This window comes from Sebastes fasciatus, chromosome 16, assembly GCF_043250625.1.
Source record: "Sebastes fasciatus isolate fSebFas1 chromosome 16, fSebFas1.pri, whole genome shotgun sequence".
In the NCBI taxonomy this organism is placed as follows: domain Eukaryota; kingdom Metazoa; phylum Chordata; class Actinopteri; order Perciformes; family Sebastidae; genus Sebastes; species Sebastes fasciatus.
In genome coordinates this window covers 13,521,330-13,538,281 of record NC_133810.1, presented here as the reverse complement: position 1 = coordinate 13,538,281, position 16,952 = coordinate 13,521,330, and the positions used below count along the sequence as shown (strand labels likewise).

Genomic DNA, 16,952 nt, shown 5'->3' with positions numbered 1-16,952 from the left:
ATAGCCAGCAGGGGGCGACTCCTCTGGTTGCAAAAAGAAGTCTGACTGTATAGAAAATGACCCTACTTCTCATTTGATTTATTACCTCAGTAAACATTGTAAACATGGGTTTATGGTCTCAATAGCTAGTTTCAAGTCTTCTTCAATACAGCATGATGTTTATTTGGTAAATTATGGTCCCATTTAGAGTCAAATAGACCATAAAGCAGGGTATGCTTTAGGGCGTGGCTACCTTGTGATTGACAGGTCGCTACCACGGCGTTGTCCGGTCTGGGAGTTGTCGTGTTTTCGTCTTACAACTTTAACCCTTTCACAGTGTGTTTTCAGTTCATGAAAGTTATTTATAAGCTTTCTGGTCGCCTGAAAATGTCTTACTACTTAGCTCCATCCTCTTGTGTCACTTCTGGTTGCAGAAATCCCAGATGGCGACGGCCAAAATGACAAACTCAAGGCTTCAAAACAGCAGTCCATAAACCAATGGGCAGTGACTACATATACTTCTTATACAGTCTATACCCTAGCCTTAATTACCTGCCACCTATAGTATGGTGCACAAGTATGAATCAGTCAAATTTTCAGAGGTGATGCACCTCTGTGTTTGAGTCTGTGTCCTGTTTCAATTCTTTGCTCTGGTAATAATAGTTTATTCATTATTTCTTTCATTTATTCGCAGGTAAACCGATGTGCAAAACTTGAATGAACAACCAGAACTTTGCTGAATATGTTGATTATTACTGTAACTATATAGACTATATATTTTAAATTAGTTTGTCCGTATTTCTAGTATGCTTTGTGTGTGTTTGCCTGTATCTGTCAGTGTCTCAAATGCCTCCACCCGAGCATGACACAGTAGAAGTCTCTGTAGAAGAGCTGTCATCCAGGGCCACACACGTGCACAAACGGATGCATACATTCTATTAAAAAAAGAGGAAATGCTCACTTAGAAATGTTCATTGCTATATTTAGTGTCAATGAAACTGCAGTGCAGTGTTTAATAGTTTGTTCCCATCTATCTGCATCTCCTCTTTGTGATTAAACCTCCCATTGAAGAAAAATTATATTTAGACATGAATGTGTTGCAACTAGAGATACCGTGCATGTTGACATTTGAGAAGGATCGCTGTATTTTAGTGTTGCAAAGCCCCACATCCAATACTGCACCTTTCAGATACAGTATACAGGGTTTGGGTTTCATACCATGTTCAGAGAAATGTGGCGTGTTTGTGCGAGTATGACACCAACAGAAGGACAAACGCACAGACAGAATATATCTGTCGGATCTCACTGTCTTTCTTGCTTTTTGGCAGGAGATGTTCGGCTTCGGTTCAGGCAGCAACACACGCTCACCATCTATAAACTCTCTGTGATCACAAGATACACTTGGCACATCTCTCTCTCACACACATTCAGGACATTGTGTATCTGTGCACGTATATTCCGCTGCATAGTCTGCATAGCCGGCGTAGTAACGTGTGCTTGCATGTGTTTGCACGTATGACATGAGTGAGCATGCGTACACGTGTGCATATGGATGTAACTGCATGTCTTTTTTACAGGTTTTCGAGAGACAGAAGGAGAGTGTGCGTGTGTGTGTTTGTGTGTGTGTTTATGTAGAGGGCATACCTCCAGCCCTGTGTACTGTGTACAGAGGCCTGAGGCGCAACTCACAGGGTCTCTGTTTTGATCTACAGGGATTAAATTGAATCTGGCTGTCAACAGGGGTGTGTGTGCATGTACGCGTGTCTGTAATCTCGCATGTAAATGCTTGTGTGGGTAAGTGATCACGCAGGATATATACGATTGCCCGTTGTCAGCTTTGCCAGTTAACACCTCGTAACAGGATAAAACACAGACACACCCATACTGTTTGACAGCTTGTGAGGGCAGGATGTAAGACATTTAAAGCATGTCTCTTTCAGTTGGTCTGTTTCTCAATCGATTTAGTGTGAACTTAAAGGTGCTCTATATGATATTCAGAGCATTGATATAGCAGCAAACAACTATGTGCTATGTAAAGATATAGTGGAGTAATGTCTACCAGAGCAGAGAATGAAGTCGCTCTCCCTCTGTGTGTGATGTAATCTGAGCTTCTTCGTGCTTCGTTGACTGAGTTCATGTTCGTGCCCCACTGGCTAGTTCACGGCAGCCGCTGTGCGCTCATATGACGGTTACAGCTGATAACGCCATTATCCCGGGGTCACACTTAACCCGTTTTTCTCCCGATTCTCACATCTTTTTTCCTTTTCGTTATCTCAACCTGTTCCTGGCACTGTACAGCGTCTATAAGCCCTACTGTTTCCACTCTGACAACAATAGAGCTACACCAAATGTTGTTTCCTGGCTGAAGAGAGCTGCTCGCAATCACAGATATATCCTATATATACACTTGTGATCGACTCAACGCGGTTTGAGCTGCACTCGCCGCACATCACAGTGTGCATTGCCAAAGTTGGGCTTTGCTGGAGGCCGTGAAAAGCCGTTGTGGTGTGGTGCAAACCATAGGAAATGATGGGTTTCAGACCGCCGGTGGCATTGTGTCTGAAAGGACCTTCAGTGAGTGAGAAACCGAGAGAGTAATAAGAGAAAGAAGTAAAACAAAAATGAATGAATCAGTAAAAACTGATGAATAATAGTGTATACCAGAGATTCACACAAGTTCATGCCAGAGGGGCGAATTATTCAGTTTTCTTTCCTGAGGATTAAAAGTAAAATTAAAAGTAGGCCTATTTAACATAAAAATGCTGTTGCAGTGTACTTATTATTTTGTTATTTTCATTCTTTAAAAGTCACCAGAATGCAGGAAACACCGTAAGCTCTGTTAACAATGCTGCTTTTGTTTTCACTGTTAGCGCTGTTAGCACCGTTCGCCATATTGAGAGTCGTGCAGAGGCAATAGAAATCCTCCCAATCTCGCATTCAGCACCTTTAAATTAGAACAAAGGTTAAGGGGTAGAGAAGTAAACAGATATGTGCACAGAGAGAAAAGATGGTGCCTGTTATTAATATCCATGTGTTAAAATCTAATAAAACATTAGAACACTGAGATTCATTATACGAGGCTGTCTTCAGAGAAAATGGTCCCTCAAATTAAACACTCGGTACTAAGAATGAATATTCTATGTAATCAAATCACCGCTTTCAGAACAAGTTGAAAGAGTAACGTAACACCAGATGAAAATGTTGTATTCATGGACCTCCAGTGGTTGACACATTTTTTTATTTTTTTATTTAACCAGGAAGTCCCTTGAGATTAAAATCTCTTTTTCGAGGCATCATCTTGATGCAGTGATGTATATGTTTACTCGGCACGTGTCATGTACAGTACACTCTCAGGTGCAACGGACATCAGTAAAAGTGCTTGGTGTCAAGTTAACAAAAGACACAACACTTGTTAACATTCAGAAAACGATCCTTTCGCAGGTTTTAATACTAAAAACAAACACAAAAAAGAGGACACAAAGAGATACAGCTAAGGACACACTACAAAATCACATTCAATGTTAGGCACATTAACCTTTACATACTGAAATTGGAAACATGTTCCATGGAAACGGGTCACATTCACAGACACACACACACATAGTGAGCTTCCAATCGAACTGTAAAACTGTGTGTGAATCGACGCAGTATAGCTGATTGTATTTCCTCTGCAGCAGCTGATACTGTAACTGCTGTGACCGCCTGCACCTGTCACTGTACGTCATGCCTCTCACACACAGACACACACACACACACACCCGCACACGTACACTTTAACTTGAATGCAAACAAGCAAGCCGCGTCTCCATGAATAACTTGGATGACTGAATAAGCACAAAAAGCCTCTGTCCCATGGGCTTAGTTACAAAAGGTTAAAGCTGCAGGGCAAAGAGAATCACATTTCCTGATCTCATTTTATTTGTTGACAAAGAGCCTTTTGAGGAACTTTTTTTTTCTCCAAAATTGCCAGACTTATAGTAATTTGTTATATGCCTTATGAAAATTAGATTATTGGATTTTTTTGGATGAATGCCCATGCTTGGTCAACAGCACGCTTGTGGTTTTGCTTTTTAGCCCATCTGGCCACTTTAAATCACAATTTACATTATGGACTGTCAGTGAGTGCCAATGCTAAAATGACAAATTGAAATGCAGTAGTTGGCAGTGTTTAAAGGAAGGATTAGATTAATATCCAGTCTAACAAACTGTGTGCGCTGCTGTTTTTCACAAGAAGGGCATGTCTGTGGCATCAACATCTCATGGATTTACTGGTAATTTGAAAAATATAAGATGTATCATTTTATTGACAACAGATCATAAAAGTGAGCATGCTTGTTTTGCTCAAATAACCCCAAATCCCCACGGGTTGTTTCCTAGAAAGCAAGCTGTGAAGAATATTTAGCTAATTTTAACCTTATTTGTCCTCTTTCTCTTATCTCTCTTCTCTGTCTCTCTCTAGTTGAAGGCCCATCTCTTGTGATCACACACCCACACACACACACACACACACACACACACACACACACACACACACACACACACACACACACACACACACACACACACACACACACACACACACACACACGCGCGCACACACACACACACACACACACACACACACACACACACACACACACACACACACACACACACACACATAGCTAAGCAACAGATTCAAACAACACAATGTCAAACTTCCTTCTTTTTACTGCACAAAAACATTGAACAGTTTACATGTATGAATAAATATTTACCGAGCTGAGATGACATTCACGTGAGTCTGGTGGAGGTAGAAAGTAGAATCCGCTCCTCTGGTTAAAAAGCTACACACCTGAAAAGTTTCAGATCTGTCTCAGTGTCCCGAGACATACACGTAAATATATAATATAAATTGACATATACATTTTTTTATGAGTGTAGACTCATCTTTCAGTGCTGCTTAAAGGGAAACTTTGGTATTTTTCAACCTGTTTTTTTGTATAACTGACAAATAGGGACAAGAATTTTTGAAATTGGTCCAGTATTTAGGGAGAACGCTGCAACTACCCAACCCGGGTTTCACAGGAAGGTGTATAAACACCACGACATTACACGAACATCCCACGTGTCATGATTACGCATTTTAGCATTTTCGCGGGTCATTTGTTTGCCGCTTTTCACATGTCATTTGTATACCACGCAAACATCCACAGATTGTTTAGATCGGTTTAGGCAAGAAAACCACTTAGTTAGGTTAAGGGAAAACATTATGGTTGGGCTTCAAATAAGTAAGTAAACTAAGTAAAACGTACGGAAACAACTACGGAAAACACGTCACAAACGTCAATAAAAAATACGTCAGAAACATCACATGACAGACGCCACTAACGTAACTTGCAAAATAAACTAAGTCAACAACGATCTCCTGGTTAAACGGCCAGTGTTTGTTTGGCCCATCCACCTTCCCACCCGCCCACCATAAGTGGTCTTATATGGAGTACAAAACACGCGTAAATCAAAAAAGGCATACTTATTGCACGCTATACCCTCTCCCTCAATCCAGGACCAATTTCAGACATTGTTGTCCCTCTTAGTCAGTTAGACACAAAAACACAGGAAAACGGGGTCCAGGTTTAAAAAAAAAAAAAGAACCCTTTAAACTCCACATGTATTAACAGACATGACACACATTATAGCAACTCTTTTGTTCTTTTTTTGAGAACCAGATACATTATTGAAGTTGAAATAAAAAAACTATTATTTTCCAACTGTTGGTTAATCCAAGTCTCATACACATTACAGTAAATCACAAACATTCAAGGGCATGTTTCAAGCTTTAAAATGCACAAATGGCTTATAATCACATCACAAGTACACAAAACATACAGACAGACACGTGCACATCAGATTTACTTCACACAATTGACCCTCACCTTGTTCAGGTGTCATTTTATACACAAATTAAATAATTATACATAGAAAATAAGGGCTGGGGAGATTATTTTCAAAATTTGTGCGTGGCTGGCCCAGCGACTTTCCTTCTTTTGTTCACTTAACTGGGATCTCCAACCTTTTTGTTTGCTCAGTAAAATTGTTTGATAGTTACTTTTGTCTTGATTTAAAATAAATTGATCGTCACACAACTTTCTCTTGGCATCCTTTTATATGCTTCGGTCTCTCCAGAGCCTTTTGTTGTTTGAGAGGCCGTAACACTGAGTAATGTAAAAAGTAAACACTTAGAATATGTGTAATCTTTTTGCAGTGTGACAGACAATGTTATGAAAACAGATCCCAGTGCTTGAAAATTATCTCCCCAGCTCTGTCAGACAGATTACAATGTTTTAGAGCGCTAAAGCAGACAGAAGCAGATAAAGGGAAAGAATGGGTAAAGAGGGAAAATGGTTCCAGCAAATACGTGATGAGAGAACACAAAGAGAGAAAGTTATGAAAGTCACAAGTTTGGGTCTCAGATGTTTATCTGAGATACACCGGTAAATGGTTTTGGACCAGCTGTGAGGTTTATGAAGAAGGAATGAAAAAGAAAAAATCTAAGGAGGTTATTATAAGTGAGCCTCAAATGAGGCCCTCTGTTTCAAATAAGACTGTTTAGCTACAGGGCAAACAAATATATTTTTTAATCTCTGCTTCATGGCTTTGGCTGGATGTGCAGCTTTGTTGCTGGCAAACAAGATAATTAGCGCTGCAGATGTGGTGGGTTCATGTAGAAAATCATCAGTCAGGGTCCGGTATGAATACACAATGATAAAAACATTAACCTGTTTTAACTGTTCCAATTGTAAAAACTCTTTTTGAGCAAAACACTGCTACAACTACTATGATACCCACAGTAGATGTTGTTAGATACTGAATCTTTCACCAGTGGTGGTATGCAGTTGGTGCAACAATATATTTGCATAATGGCGCTTTAAAGGGATAGTTTGGGTGTTTTGAAGTGGGGTTGTATGAGGCACTTATCCATAGTCAGTGTATTACCTACAGCATATGATGTTTGGTGCACACTTCAAAACACCCAAATCCCTTTAACTGTAGTTGTGAGGAACCTGACAGTGTGCAAGAGGAATTTGAACCAGCAACCTTCCTGCCAGTGGCTCATTTTTCTACACTTCTTAGAAACAGCAAAGTCTTGATTTTCTTTTTTGTGTGCTTTCAATGAAGGAGCATTTTGGAACTCATTATCGAGCAGTCGTTAAATGTTCACATGTAACAGCAAAATTGTCCTTCAATATTGTACTCCTATTTGTCTTGTATTTCAGTAGCAAGTATTTCAAAGGCAGTCCATTATAACATCACCTTTTCTGTTATCCATTTGGTAAAAACAGGGGGTAAACACATTTTCCAATATTAGCACCAATTTGATGAAGCTCATAATGTTTAGTTTCACTTTGCTAATGCAGTTTTCATTATTTTTGTATTGTGCTCAGCAGTAATTCAGCCTTAATGTGCCTCAATAAGTTGCGTTATGATGCCTTGAAAATTCATGTAAAGGTGCAGTGTGTAGGATTTGGCGGCATCTAGTGGTGTGGTTGCAGATTGCAACCAACTGAGTACCCCTCCGCTTACTCCTTCCTTTCCAAGACTGCGGTAGCGTGAGCCGCCAAGTGCAAAACTGCGGTTTCACATTACCGCAGTTTCACAAGCATGTCGGAGAACTACGGTGGCCTTCGAGTAACGTAAACACATGAAAGGCTCTCTCTACAGCCAGTGTTTGGTTTGTCCGTTCTGGGCTACTGTAGAAACATGGCGGAGCAACATGGCGGACTCCATGAAGAGGACCCGCTCCCTATGTAGATATGAAGGGCTCATTCTATGCTAACGAAAACACAACAATTCTTAGTTTCAGGTGATTATACACTAAAGAAACATAGTTATGAATATTATATTCCATTTCTGCTCATAGATCCCCCGAAATCCTACACACTGTTCCTTTAAAGGTTCAAGTCAGACCTTTTTTAATGCTGACAAATACTGCTGAACATGGTTTACGTGTGTACAGTGGCTGTTTAAGGAAAACAGTGACCACAAGTAAAACATCAGTAACATTGACTGAAATACACAGAATATTAGCTGTACCGCCAAATGACCCAAAACAAACATCTTGAGCTCCATCAAATCGATGCTCACAGCACGACTATGCACAATGTAAAGTTATTGGTCAAGCAATAGAAGCCAGATTCTCCTTACAGCTCCCATTAGCAGAGCTGTGTGTCAGGGAACCAGGAGCTACGTCTAAAACCTGCTCTGTCGAAGGAGCCAGAGTTAGCGAGCTGTCCCGAATAGAGCTCTCCAAACTGCCCTTCCAGCCCGACCTCTGCTGAACGTCCAACCCCCTGACACCATTCAGCTCTGAGCTCCCGATCGTCCTACCTGGGGGCTTGGAGTAACAGTCTCTGTCCCGGCACCATCTCCATCCTCTCCTTCCTCCCCAGCTGCCCCCTTTGACCCGCAGACAGAGTATCTCCTGAAAGGCGTGCCTGAAGTCGGGGCTGCGGCAGTAGATGAGCGGGTTGAAGGCCGAGTTGGAGTATCCGAGCCAGTTGAGGAGTCTGAAGAGCAGCTTAATGTCACCCAAGTCGAGGAAGGTCACGAGGATGTTGAGGATGAAGAAGGGTAGCCAACACAGCGTGAATGTTCCCATGATGATCCCCAGAGTTTTCACAGCCTTGTGCTCCTTGAGACAGAACTTAAGACGCTTTGCGGCAGAGTGTTTTCCTTCTCCTTTCTCTGTCCTCGCTCTGGTCTCTCCAAACTCCTTAACGTTATCTCCTGTTGTCTGCATGTTTAGTCTGTCCTCTACTGCTTGTTCTCCCGCCTCAGTTCCTGCCAGTCTACTCATAGCTGGACTATCATCTGGATGAGTCATCTGTGCAGTGTAATGCAAGTTATTGAAGTGCCTCTCCCTCCCTCTGATCTTCTCCAGCTGTTTCTGAGCCTCCTGGAAGACCCGGCTGTACAGGAAGATCATCACCACCAGCGGCAGGTAGAAGGACACGATCGAGGAAGACACCGCGTACGCCACGCTGGTGTTGAAATCGCAGCAGTACTCGTCGGCCAAGCACCGGATAGCTTCCTCGTCACTTGACACCCACAACTTCAGATGGATGGGCAGGAAGGAGATGAGGGAGGCCACCGCCCAAACACCAAGGACCACGGCGAACGCCCGACCTCTGGTCAGCAGCAGGACACACGAGAGGGAAGAATATTGTAAACGGGTGAGTGAAAACACAGACAGGGGAGCGATATTGATTTAATATTATGTTGGCTGTCCATAAGTGTAATAAAGGTGCTCTAAAAGCAGCATGATTTGTTCATTAATAAACGTATTCCACATCCTCATTGCACTCCTATAAGTCAGATTCATGATGGATAATGAAAAAACAATAATGCAGCAGAACCAGAGATCTCGTCTTGTGATCTTCTAAACCACGCTGACTAGTGTGTATCACTTGAGGCAATTTATTGCTGGTGGATTTTGTGCTTCTCCATCTGGAGCCACAAAAGGCTTTATACAACGTTTTGCACATATGCCAACCTGATCTCATGGGAAGGCGTATAAGTAGCACGAAATTCCAAGGACATTACGCGGGTCATGGGGACACATTTTAGGCTTTTCGTGCGTCATTTGTACGCAGTTTTTCGCGTGTACACCACGTAACGAAACTATGGTAACGTTCCCACTTGGGTTGAGGCAACAAAACCATTTAGGTTTAGGAAAAAACAACATGGTTGGGCTTAAAATAAGTACGTAAACTAGTACTTATGAAAACAACGTAACAGAAGTGTGGAAAATACATCACAAACGTCACTAAAAAAACATCATTAGCTCTAAGCGTAGCATATTTACATGGATGCGTTTACATTGCAGTCAGTACAGACTACATGGCGTACAAATGATACACCTAAAGGGTTAGGGTTGCATATTTAGTCACAGAATCACTTTTGATTGAACATTTCTAAACTTAGATAATTGTTCTACTTCCACCTACACACAGCCAAACCAAAATGTCTCAGTCATATACCTGGTGAGTAGCGTTGGGTAGCGGAGCGGCGAGGTAATGGCGAGGTAGCGGTCCAGAGCGATCCCACACAGCGTTTCGATGCTGGCTGTCACACACAGCACGTCAGCTGCCGTCCAGAATTCACACATGAAGTTTCCAAACTGCCAAGTTCCCAGCAGGATGTAGCTGGAGCCGAAAGGGACCACGACCAAACCCATGATGAGGTCGGCCACCGCCAGCGAGGCGATGAAGAAGTTGGTGACCGTCTGGAGCCGCTGGAACCGCAGGATGGCTGTAATCACCAGCACGTTACCTGGACAGGACAGAAGATTCAGAGTAATGTAAGTAAAAAAACTTTAGTTCTGATCCTTCAATCAACAAAACATCAACTCATTTAAATGATTAAAAGTTGTGTAACTTACCAAAAACTATGGCCAGAACCAGAATAGCCATCGCAGCACCCAGCAGCACGAGCTCTGCATCGCTGTACTCCGAAGTCCTCGCTTGCCAATCAGAGACCAGGGACGAGTTGCTGATCTGTGATTGGTTAGCCAGTGCTGAGACAGCACTCGCCTGTTCCATGATCTACAGTCAGACCAACACACAACAACACAGCTTTGTTCATAATGGATTAAGACAGCTCAAGTGTTGTAGGATCCAGTTCTAGTCTTGAGTCTTTATTTACATCATCGGTGATTTATACTGAGTCCTTGCATGTTTCTGCTCGGGGTCTGTTGCTCCTCAGAGACTGTGTGTGATGTGACACACATCTAAATAGAGTTACTCTATTTGGATGATTATTTCTGCTGAAGACATACTGAATTGGAGCAGTCTTTTCAGATGACAAAAAGACTTTCAAAGGGGTGAAAAGTCAGCTGGTGAGAGTCTCCTTTCTTGTTGAGGTGATGAACATGTATGCTCATTCCCAGATATTCCTTTGGTGTTATCACGAGTTCAGCGGTCTGCATGCCTTTGAGTCTTTGAGTCCCCCCAGCCTTAACTTGTGTGTGAAATCAGCATTTCGTCCTGCTATGATCTCGCAACACATTCTTATCCCAACTCGTCACATACTGATGCTAAACACGTGCTTAATGTTGTGAAGTAAACGAAAAAACACTTCCTTAGGTTTAAGCAAAAAAAAGACTTAGTTTTAGGAAAAAAAACAACATGGTTGGGCTTGAAATTACTTTGTTTCTGCAGTGAAAATGTGACCAGACGTTGTGAACACAGGACACGAACGAACAGCTGATCGTAACGTGAAGGTGAAGCATGACGCACGGGAATACAAACTATATGTTATGAATGAATGTAGCAGCACAAATTGACTCCCCTGCCTGGACTGGATCACAAGGCATATTTTATTACTCATAGTAATGTTACACAGTGTGTATCTAAAACAAGACATTAGGTATTCCTCTTGATGGTCAGGGGATAAGTACTGTAAATTAAAAGCTTTAGGAGGATAATATGTCCTATAGGACAGTAGCTGTATACAGTAGCTGTGTATTATCTGAGCTGCATGCCACCTGTTTGTTTCATAGTGTATTTATTCCTGTGTTGCCCTAAAAGGGAGCAGCATGTATGGTTTATGTCTTTTAAAGCACCTCTGACTACCTCCAGAGGCTGTTTGGTTAACTGGATTTTCCGTGTGCGTGCACACCTGGATTTATATGTACGTTGGCTTTGTTCCAACACAATCCAAACACTCACGACACATATTAACGCCAGCTGTAAAGAGACGCATTGATTCACTAGTGTTTACCCAGTTCCACTATGGTCAATGAGCAAAGTGTTGAATTTTGGGACGCATTTCAAAATTACCAGGGTGGACCATGACAGGATTATTTTTCTTATGACAATCATTTTGGAATAAATTGCTGCTCTAAGTAAAAGCCTTACAGTGTCATTACATTACTGTAGTAGCACAGCGCATATTAAAGGTGCTAAATAAAAGATTTCTATTGCCTCTCAATTGCTCTCACCATGGCGACGGTAACTAACGGTGCTAACAGGGAAAACAACGGCAAAAGGGCTGACAGTGATAACAGTGTTTACCTGAGGGGGAACCGGAGGATGGGCACTACGCTTTCACAATGGCACCATCGGTCTGGACGGCGTTATCAGCAGTGAGAGCAGTTAGCCAATGGGGCACGCTAACATGCACTAAAAGCATGCGCGGCCGGCCCGACGATGTCAACAACACAAGGAGAAGCTCGGATTACAACACACACAGAGGGAGATCGACTTCATTCTCTGCTCAGGTAGACATTATGTAAGGGATAATGTACAGCGAGTCAGTCATTGTTGTGAAATAAACCCCGTCGGGGTCTTGCATCCCCCTGAAGGGGTTTTATTTCACAACAATGACCCGCTAGCTATATATTATCCCGCTTATTACACGGCTACTTAGTTAAGAAAGAAATAATTTGACACAAAACGGTCCTCCAGAGTCCGACATCAGAACTGCGCCCATAGCAACGGTCTGCTATACATAGTTAATGGTCTGTTATAAAGAAATAACACCGTGATTGACCAACCAGAATTGAGTATTCACCAAAGCCATATAACAATCCTCTATATCTTTACATAACAAATAGTTGGTTAGCAGCTATATTAATGCTCTGGATATCAAATGTAGCACCTTTAAGTATCAGTGTTAGCACGCCGTCAATCATACTGTCTGTTGTCCACAGCAGCCAGTTTATGTGAACATTTGTCATCATTCTTAAAATGTCTAAACACATTTCCATTTAGAGAATATAGAGGTGCCAGAGAGTGATGGATTTTGCTGGAAAGTTGACTCATTATGAAAATCAATCTTTCATTACTGATGCTTACAAACCTGTTTCAAGGGTAATGAATGCAGCACAGCACAGTGTGCCGCTGACAGATGATAATGCACCGCACACAAACCAAAACTAAGCTAAACATAACCAAAGGAATCGTTTAATCTTTTATTCATGTTTGTAAAAATGCCCAGTGCACTTGTTGCTTTCTTCATGCAGCTTGAGGCTGACCCCGCCACCTTTTACACTGTTGACCCTTTAATGGAGCCTCGTGACTTTTCACCGCCCCCCCCCACTGATGGGATCAATAAGCTGGGCGGATACTTGGAACTAATTCATAGTAAAGCTTGTGAAAGAGGCTCTGCTCACTCTGCCTGAGCTGTTTAAACAGCTACACACACACACACACACACACACACACACACACACACACACACACACACACACACACACACACACACACACACACACACACACACACACAAAGGAACTTGACCAGCTCTCTCAGGCCAAACACAAAAGATTTACTGTGACATGAATATCCCAATATTTAGGCAGAGACACGGCTTGATGGAAGTGAGTATATTGAGCACTTAAACACACAAAAATGCACACAAATAGTGCATGCACAAACACACGGGCACAAGTGCACGTGCAAACACAAGAATACGCACAACACCCAGCTTTTGCAGAGTTGTAGTAGAATAAACTGATGACTGCAGACCAAACTGTGAGTGAGGAGAGATGCCTTCGTATACACACACTCTCTAATAACAACTGAGCCATAAAACATTTTGCTGTCCTGATAAAATAAACTATAAATGTTAAAGATGAAAGCTAGTTTGCATTCGTGGAATCTAAGACACTAACACTAAAAAAAACTTGATTTATTTCAGCTAATTTAGGTTTGGTCAGAGGTTTTATTCTTGTGGCAGCTGTTAGAATAAAGAAAAGATGATCAAAATGACGCTTATTAATAGCATCATTCTGATCATCTTTTCTTTATTTCTCTGACTTTTCTTTATTCCTCTGACCAAACCTAAATTAGCAGAAATTTAGTTTTAACGCCACTATTTTCTTTTTTTCGTTTTAGGTTGTAGCAGGCTCAGTTTTAAAGCTAGGGTGAAGATACTGGCATCATATGAAACTAGAAAAACTGAAAGAATCCATTGGTACCAACCAGGTCATACTTTGTCAAATTTTGGTGAGGAAAAACATGGTCATTTTCAAAGGGGTCCCTTGACCTCAGACCTCATGGGTACCCACGAGTCTCCCCTTTACAGACATGCCCACTTTATGATATAATGATAATAAGAGGATTAAATACTTGACAAATCTGCCTTTAAGGTACGTTTTGAGCAAAATTGACTGACTATATGGTAGAAAAGCTTCATTAGGCCTCAGTTATAACTTAGCTCAACATTGATGTTTACCTACCTCATCACATTGTTAAAATTAGGGAAAATCTGCACCTTTTACAGTGAAAAACTATACTTGCTCCTGCAACAATCTTGCATATGTTGAATTTTGCACATCAACATTTGCATATTTACTACAACAAAACACTGTGACTTGCACACTTTGCTAATGTACAGTATATAGTATGGTGTGCTATGTTTATATTTAAAAAAATGTTATGCTAGTTGTAGTAGTTGGGTATATTTATAGTGTAATACACTATTCTTTATATCGTGTATTCTATGGATATATTTCTCTGGTGTTGATATGTACATTTTATGTACTGTTCCTGTGCATTGTCTGGGTTACCTGCTGCTGTGCTGTAACACAATACTTTCCCAATTTGGGATCAATAAAGTATATCTATCTATATCTATGTATAAGAAATGTTTTAGCAACTCCAGAAAAACTTGCTGATATTTTAATGGCATTGAGCTGATCCCTTATCATTTAATTTAACAATAAAATCCTTTTAATGCTTTAATAGTAGACACTAAAATCCTAAAATAGCCATAGTGTCATCACGAGTAGATTTTTTTATAATAAATATATATGCATGCACTCATTAGTGTATGCATGAAGCATATGTACACAAAGCAGACTTAACATTACAGTTACTTTCCTACCTCCAGGCTCCGTCCTGTGCTTTACAATCCAGTGATTTGATCATCCAAACGCATTTAAATCCACAACACAAAGTATCATTATAATGTGTTTGTCAGCAGCTTTTGGTCTCTCTTCCTCTTCTGCTGAGTTATGAACCCACACACACACACACTCTACCTCGCTCTCTCTTTCCCATACATGTATAAACACACTCACCCAGCCCTCAACCACTCTTGCCCTTTTGAAGCAGCTGAGCCCGTCACCCTTTCTTATAAGCAAGCCCTCGTGACATCACAGCAGGACAGTAGCCTATCAGAGGACGAGGAATGGCTTTTAGTGTGTATTGCATGTCTGCAGTGTACTGACAGCTAGACAGCCCCCAGTGCCCCCTGGGAAACATTACTTTTTTCACCTTTATTTATTCAGGGAAGGTTTTCTGAGCTCTTAATTCAGCAACACCCTACTTAACATTCACACACCAGAGCTGCAGCTCAAAACCACACACTTCTGTTTTTGGCTGCTACTACTATTGCTGCTGCAGTTGGGCAGTTTAAAACATACATCAAACTGATGCCCTACTATATGTATTCTCATATGCTTCGTTATATATCACTGAGACACTGCAATAAAAAGACACTGTTGCATTTATAGTCGCCGTTAAAATCAACTAAAACAGGTTTAGGTTGGGTCAAGGTTGTGTTGATGGTCAGATAAGACAATATGGAAACACAGATAAACAAATACCTGTTGAGTCCAGGTTAGAGGGCACAGAAAGACATCAGTAAAACTGACTAATAGGGACAACCATTTCTGAAATTGGTCCAGTACTGAGGGAGAGCAGCTGCTCACAGGCTGCAATATGGTGCCATTGGGGCAAGCTGGCACTATCGTTCACTAAAAGTTCTTGTTTTTGCCATGACAGGCTCTGATTATTATTAGAAGTGTCTGACATTATGGAAAGAGTCTCGCTCAAGGAGAAGTCTCATTCTGAAATCTCGACAACGGTGGAATAGTGGAATACATCCATGGGTTGGACTACAGAAAGCGTAGCTTAGTGTTACCTGAAATAGTTTTAAAGCTAGAGTGAAGATACTGGCATCATAAGAAACTAGAAAACCTAAGGAATTCATTGGCAACCACGTCACACTAGCTTGTCGGGAAGGAGGCTAAATAACACTTACACTTACACTAAATTTTGACAAGGAAAAAGTGGCATGGCCATTTTCAAAGGGGTCCCTTGACCTCTGACCTCAAGATATATGAATGAAAATGGGTTCTATGGGTACCCACGAGTGTCCCCTTTACAGACATGCCCACTTTATGATAATCACATGCAGTTTGGGGCAAGTCATAGTCAAGTCAGCACACTGACACACTGACAGCTGTTGTTGCCTGTTGGGCTGCAGTTTGCCATGTTATGATTTGAGCATATTTTTTATGCTAAATGCAGTACCTGTGAGGGTTTCTGGGCAATATTTGTCATTGTTTTGTGTTAATTGATATCCAATAATAAATATATACATACATTTGCATAAAGCAGCATATTTGCCCACTCCCATGTTGACAAGAGTATTTAATACTTGACAAATCTCCCTTTAAGGTACATTTTGAACAGATAAAAAATTTGTGATTAATTTTCGATTAATCAAGATTATATACAGACGTAGGCAAAGTTGTTGGTAACGTTCCGTTAAAGAGAGAAAAACCCACAATGGTCACTGAAATAACTTGAAACTGACAAAAGTAATAATAAATAAAAATTTACTGAAAATTAACTAATGAAAATCAGCTGTTGCTTTTGAATTGTGGTTCAACAGAATCATTTAAAAAAACAAACTGATGAAACTGGCCTAGACAAAAATGATGGTAGCCCTAGAAAAGATTGAAAATAATGTGACCATAGGGACATATTAAACTAAGGTGTGTCCTGTAAATAGCATCACAGGTGTCTTCAAACTTGTAATCAGTCAGTCTGCCTATTTAAAGGGTGAAAAGTAGTCACTGTGCTGTTTGGCATCATGGTGTGTACCACACTGAACATGGACCACAGAAAGCTAAGGAGAGAGTTGTCTCAGGAGATCAGAAAGAACATTATAGACCTTCATGTTAAAGGTAAAGGCTATAA

General features: G+C 41.1%; 2 protein-coding genes across 2 annotated transcripts in view; both read right to left on the bottom strand.

Moving 5' to 3' along the window:
- The window catches only part of fgf13b (fibroblast growth factor 13b), a 260,311-nt gene that overhangs the window by 118,710 nt on the left and 124,649 nt on the right, over positions 1-16,952 (bottom strand). The gene's annotated exons all lie outside the window — the stretch shown is intronic.
- LOC141753359 (beta-2 adrenergic receptor-like) lies at positions 7,386-15,055 on the bottom strand. Its single transcript, XM_074611942.1, has 4 exons — positions 14,848-15,055; positions 10,400-10,562; positions 9,999-10,290; positions 7,386-9,146 (listed from the first exon to the last, which is right to left on the bottom strand). The coding sequence occupies exons 2-4, from the start codon at positions 10,557-10,559 to the stop codon at positions 8,135-8,137; spliced, it is 1,464 nt and encodes a 487-aa protein (XP_074468043.1). The 5' UTR covers positions 10,560-10,562; positions 14,848-15,055; the 3' UTR covers positions 7,386-8,134.

Bases quoted from the DNA above. Each gene is read 5' to 3' on its own strand.
- LOC141753359 (XM_074611942.1), bottom strand. From the start codon at position 10,559: ATGGAACAGGCGAGTGCTGTCTCAGCACTGGCTAACCAATCACAGATC. The intron at 10,291-10,399 runs GTAAGTTACACA...TGTCCTGTCCAG, and splicing joins GGTTCTGGCCATAGTTTTTG to GTAACGTGCTGGTGATTACA. The intron at 9,147-9,998 runs GTATATGACTGA...GCTGCTGACCAG, and splicing joins TACCCAACGCTACTCACCAG to AGGTCGGGCGTTCGCCGTGG.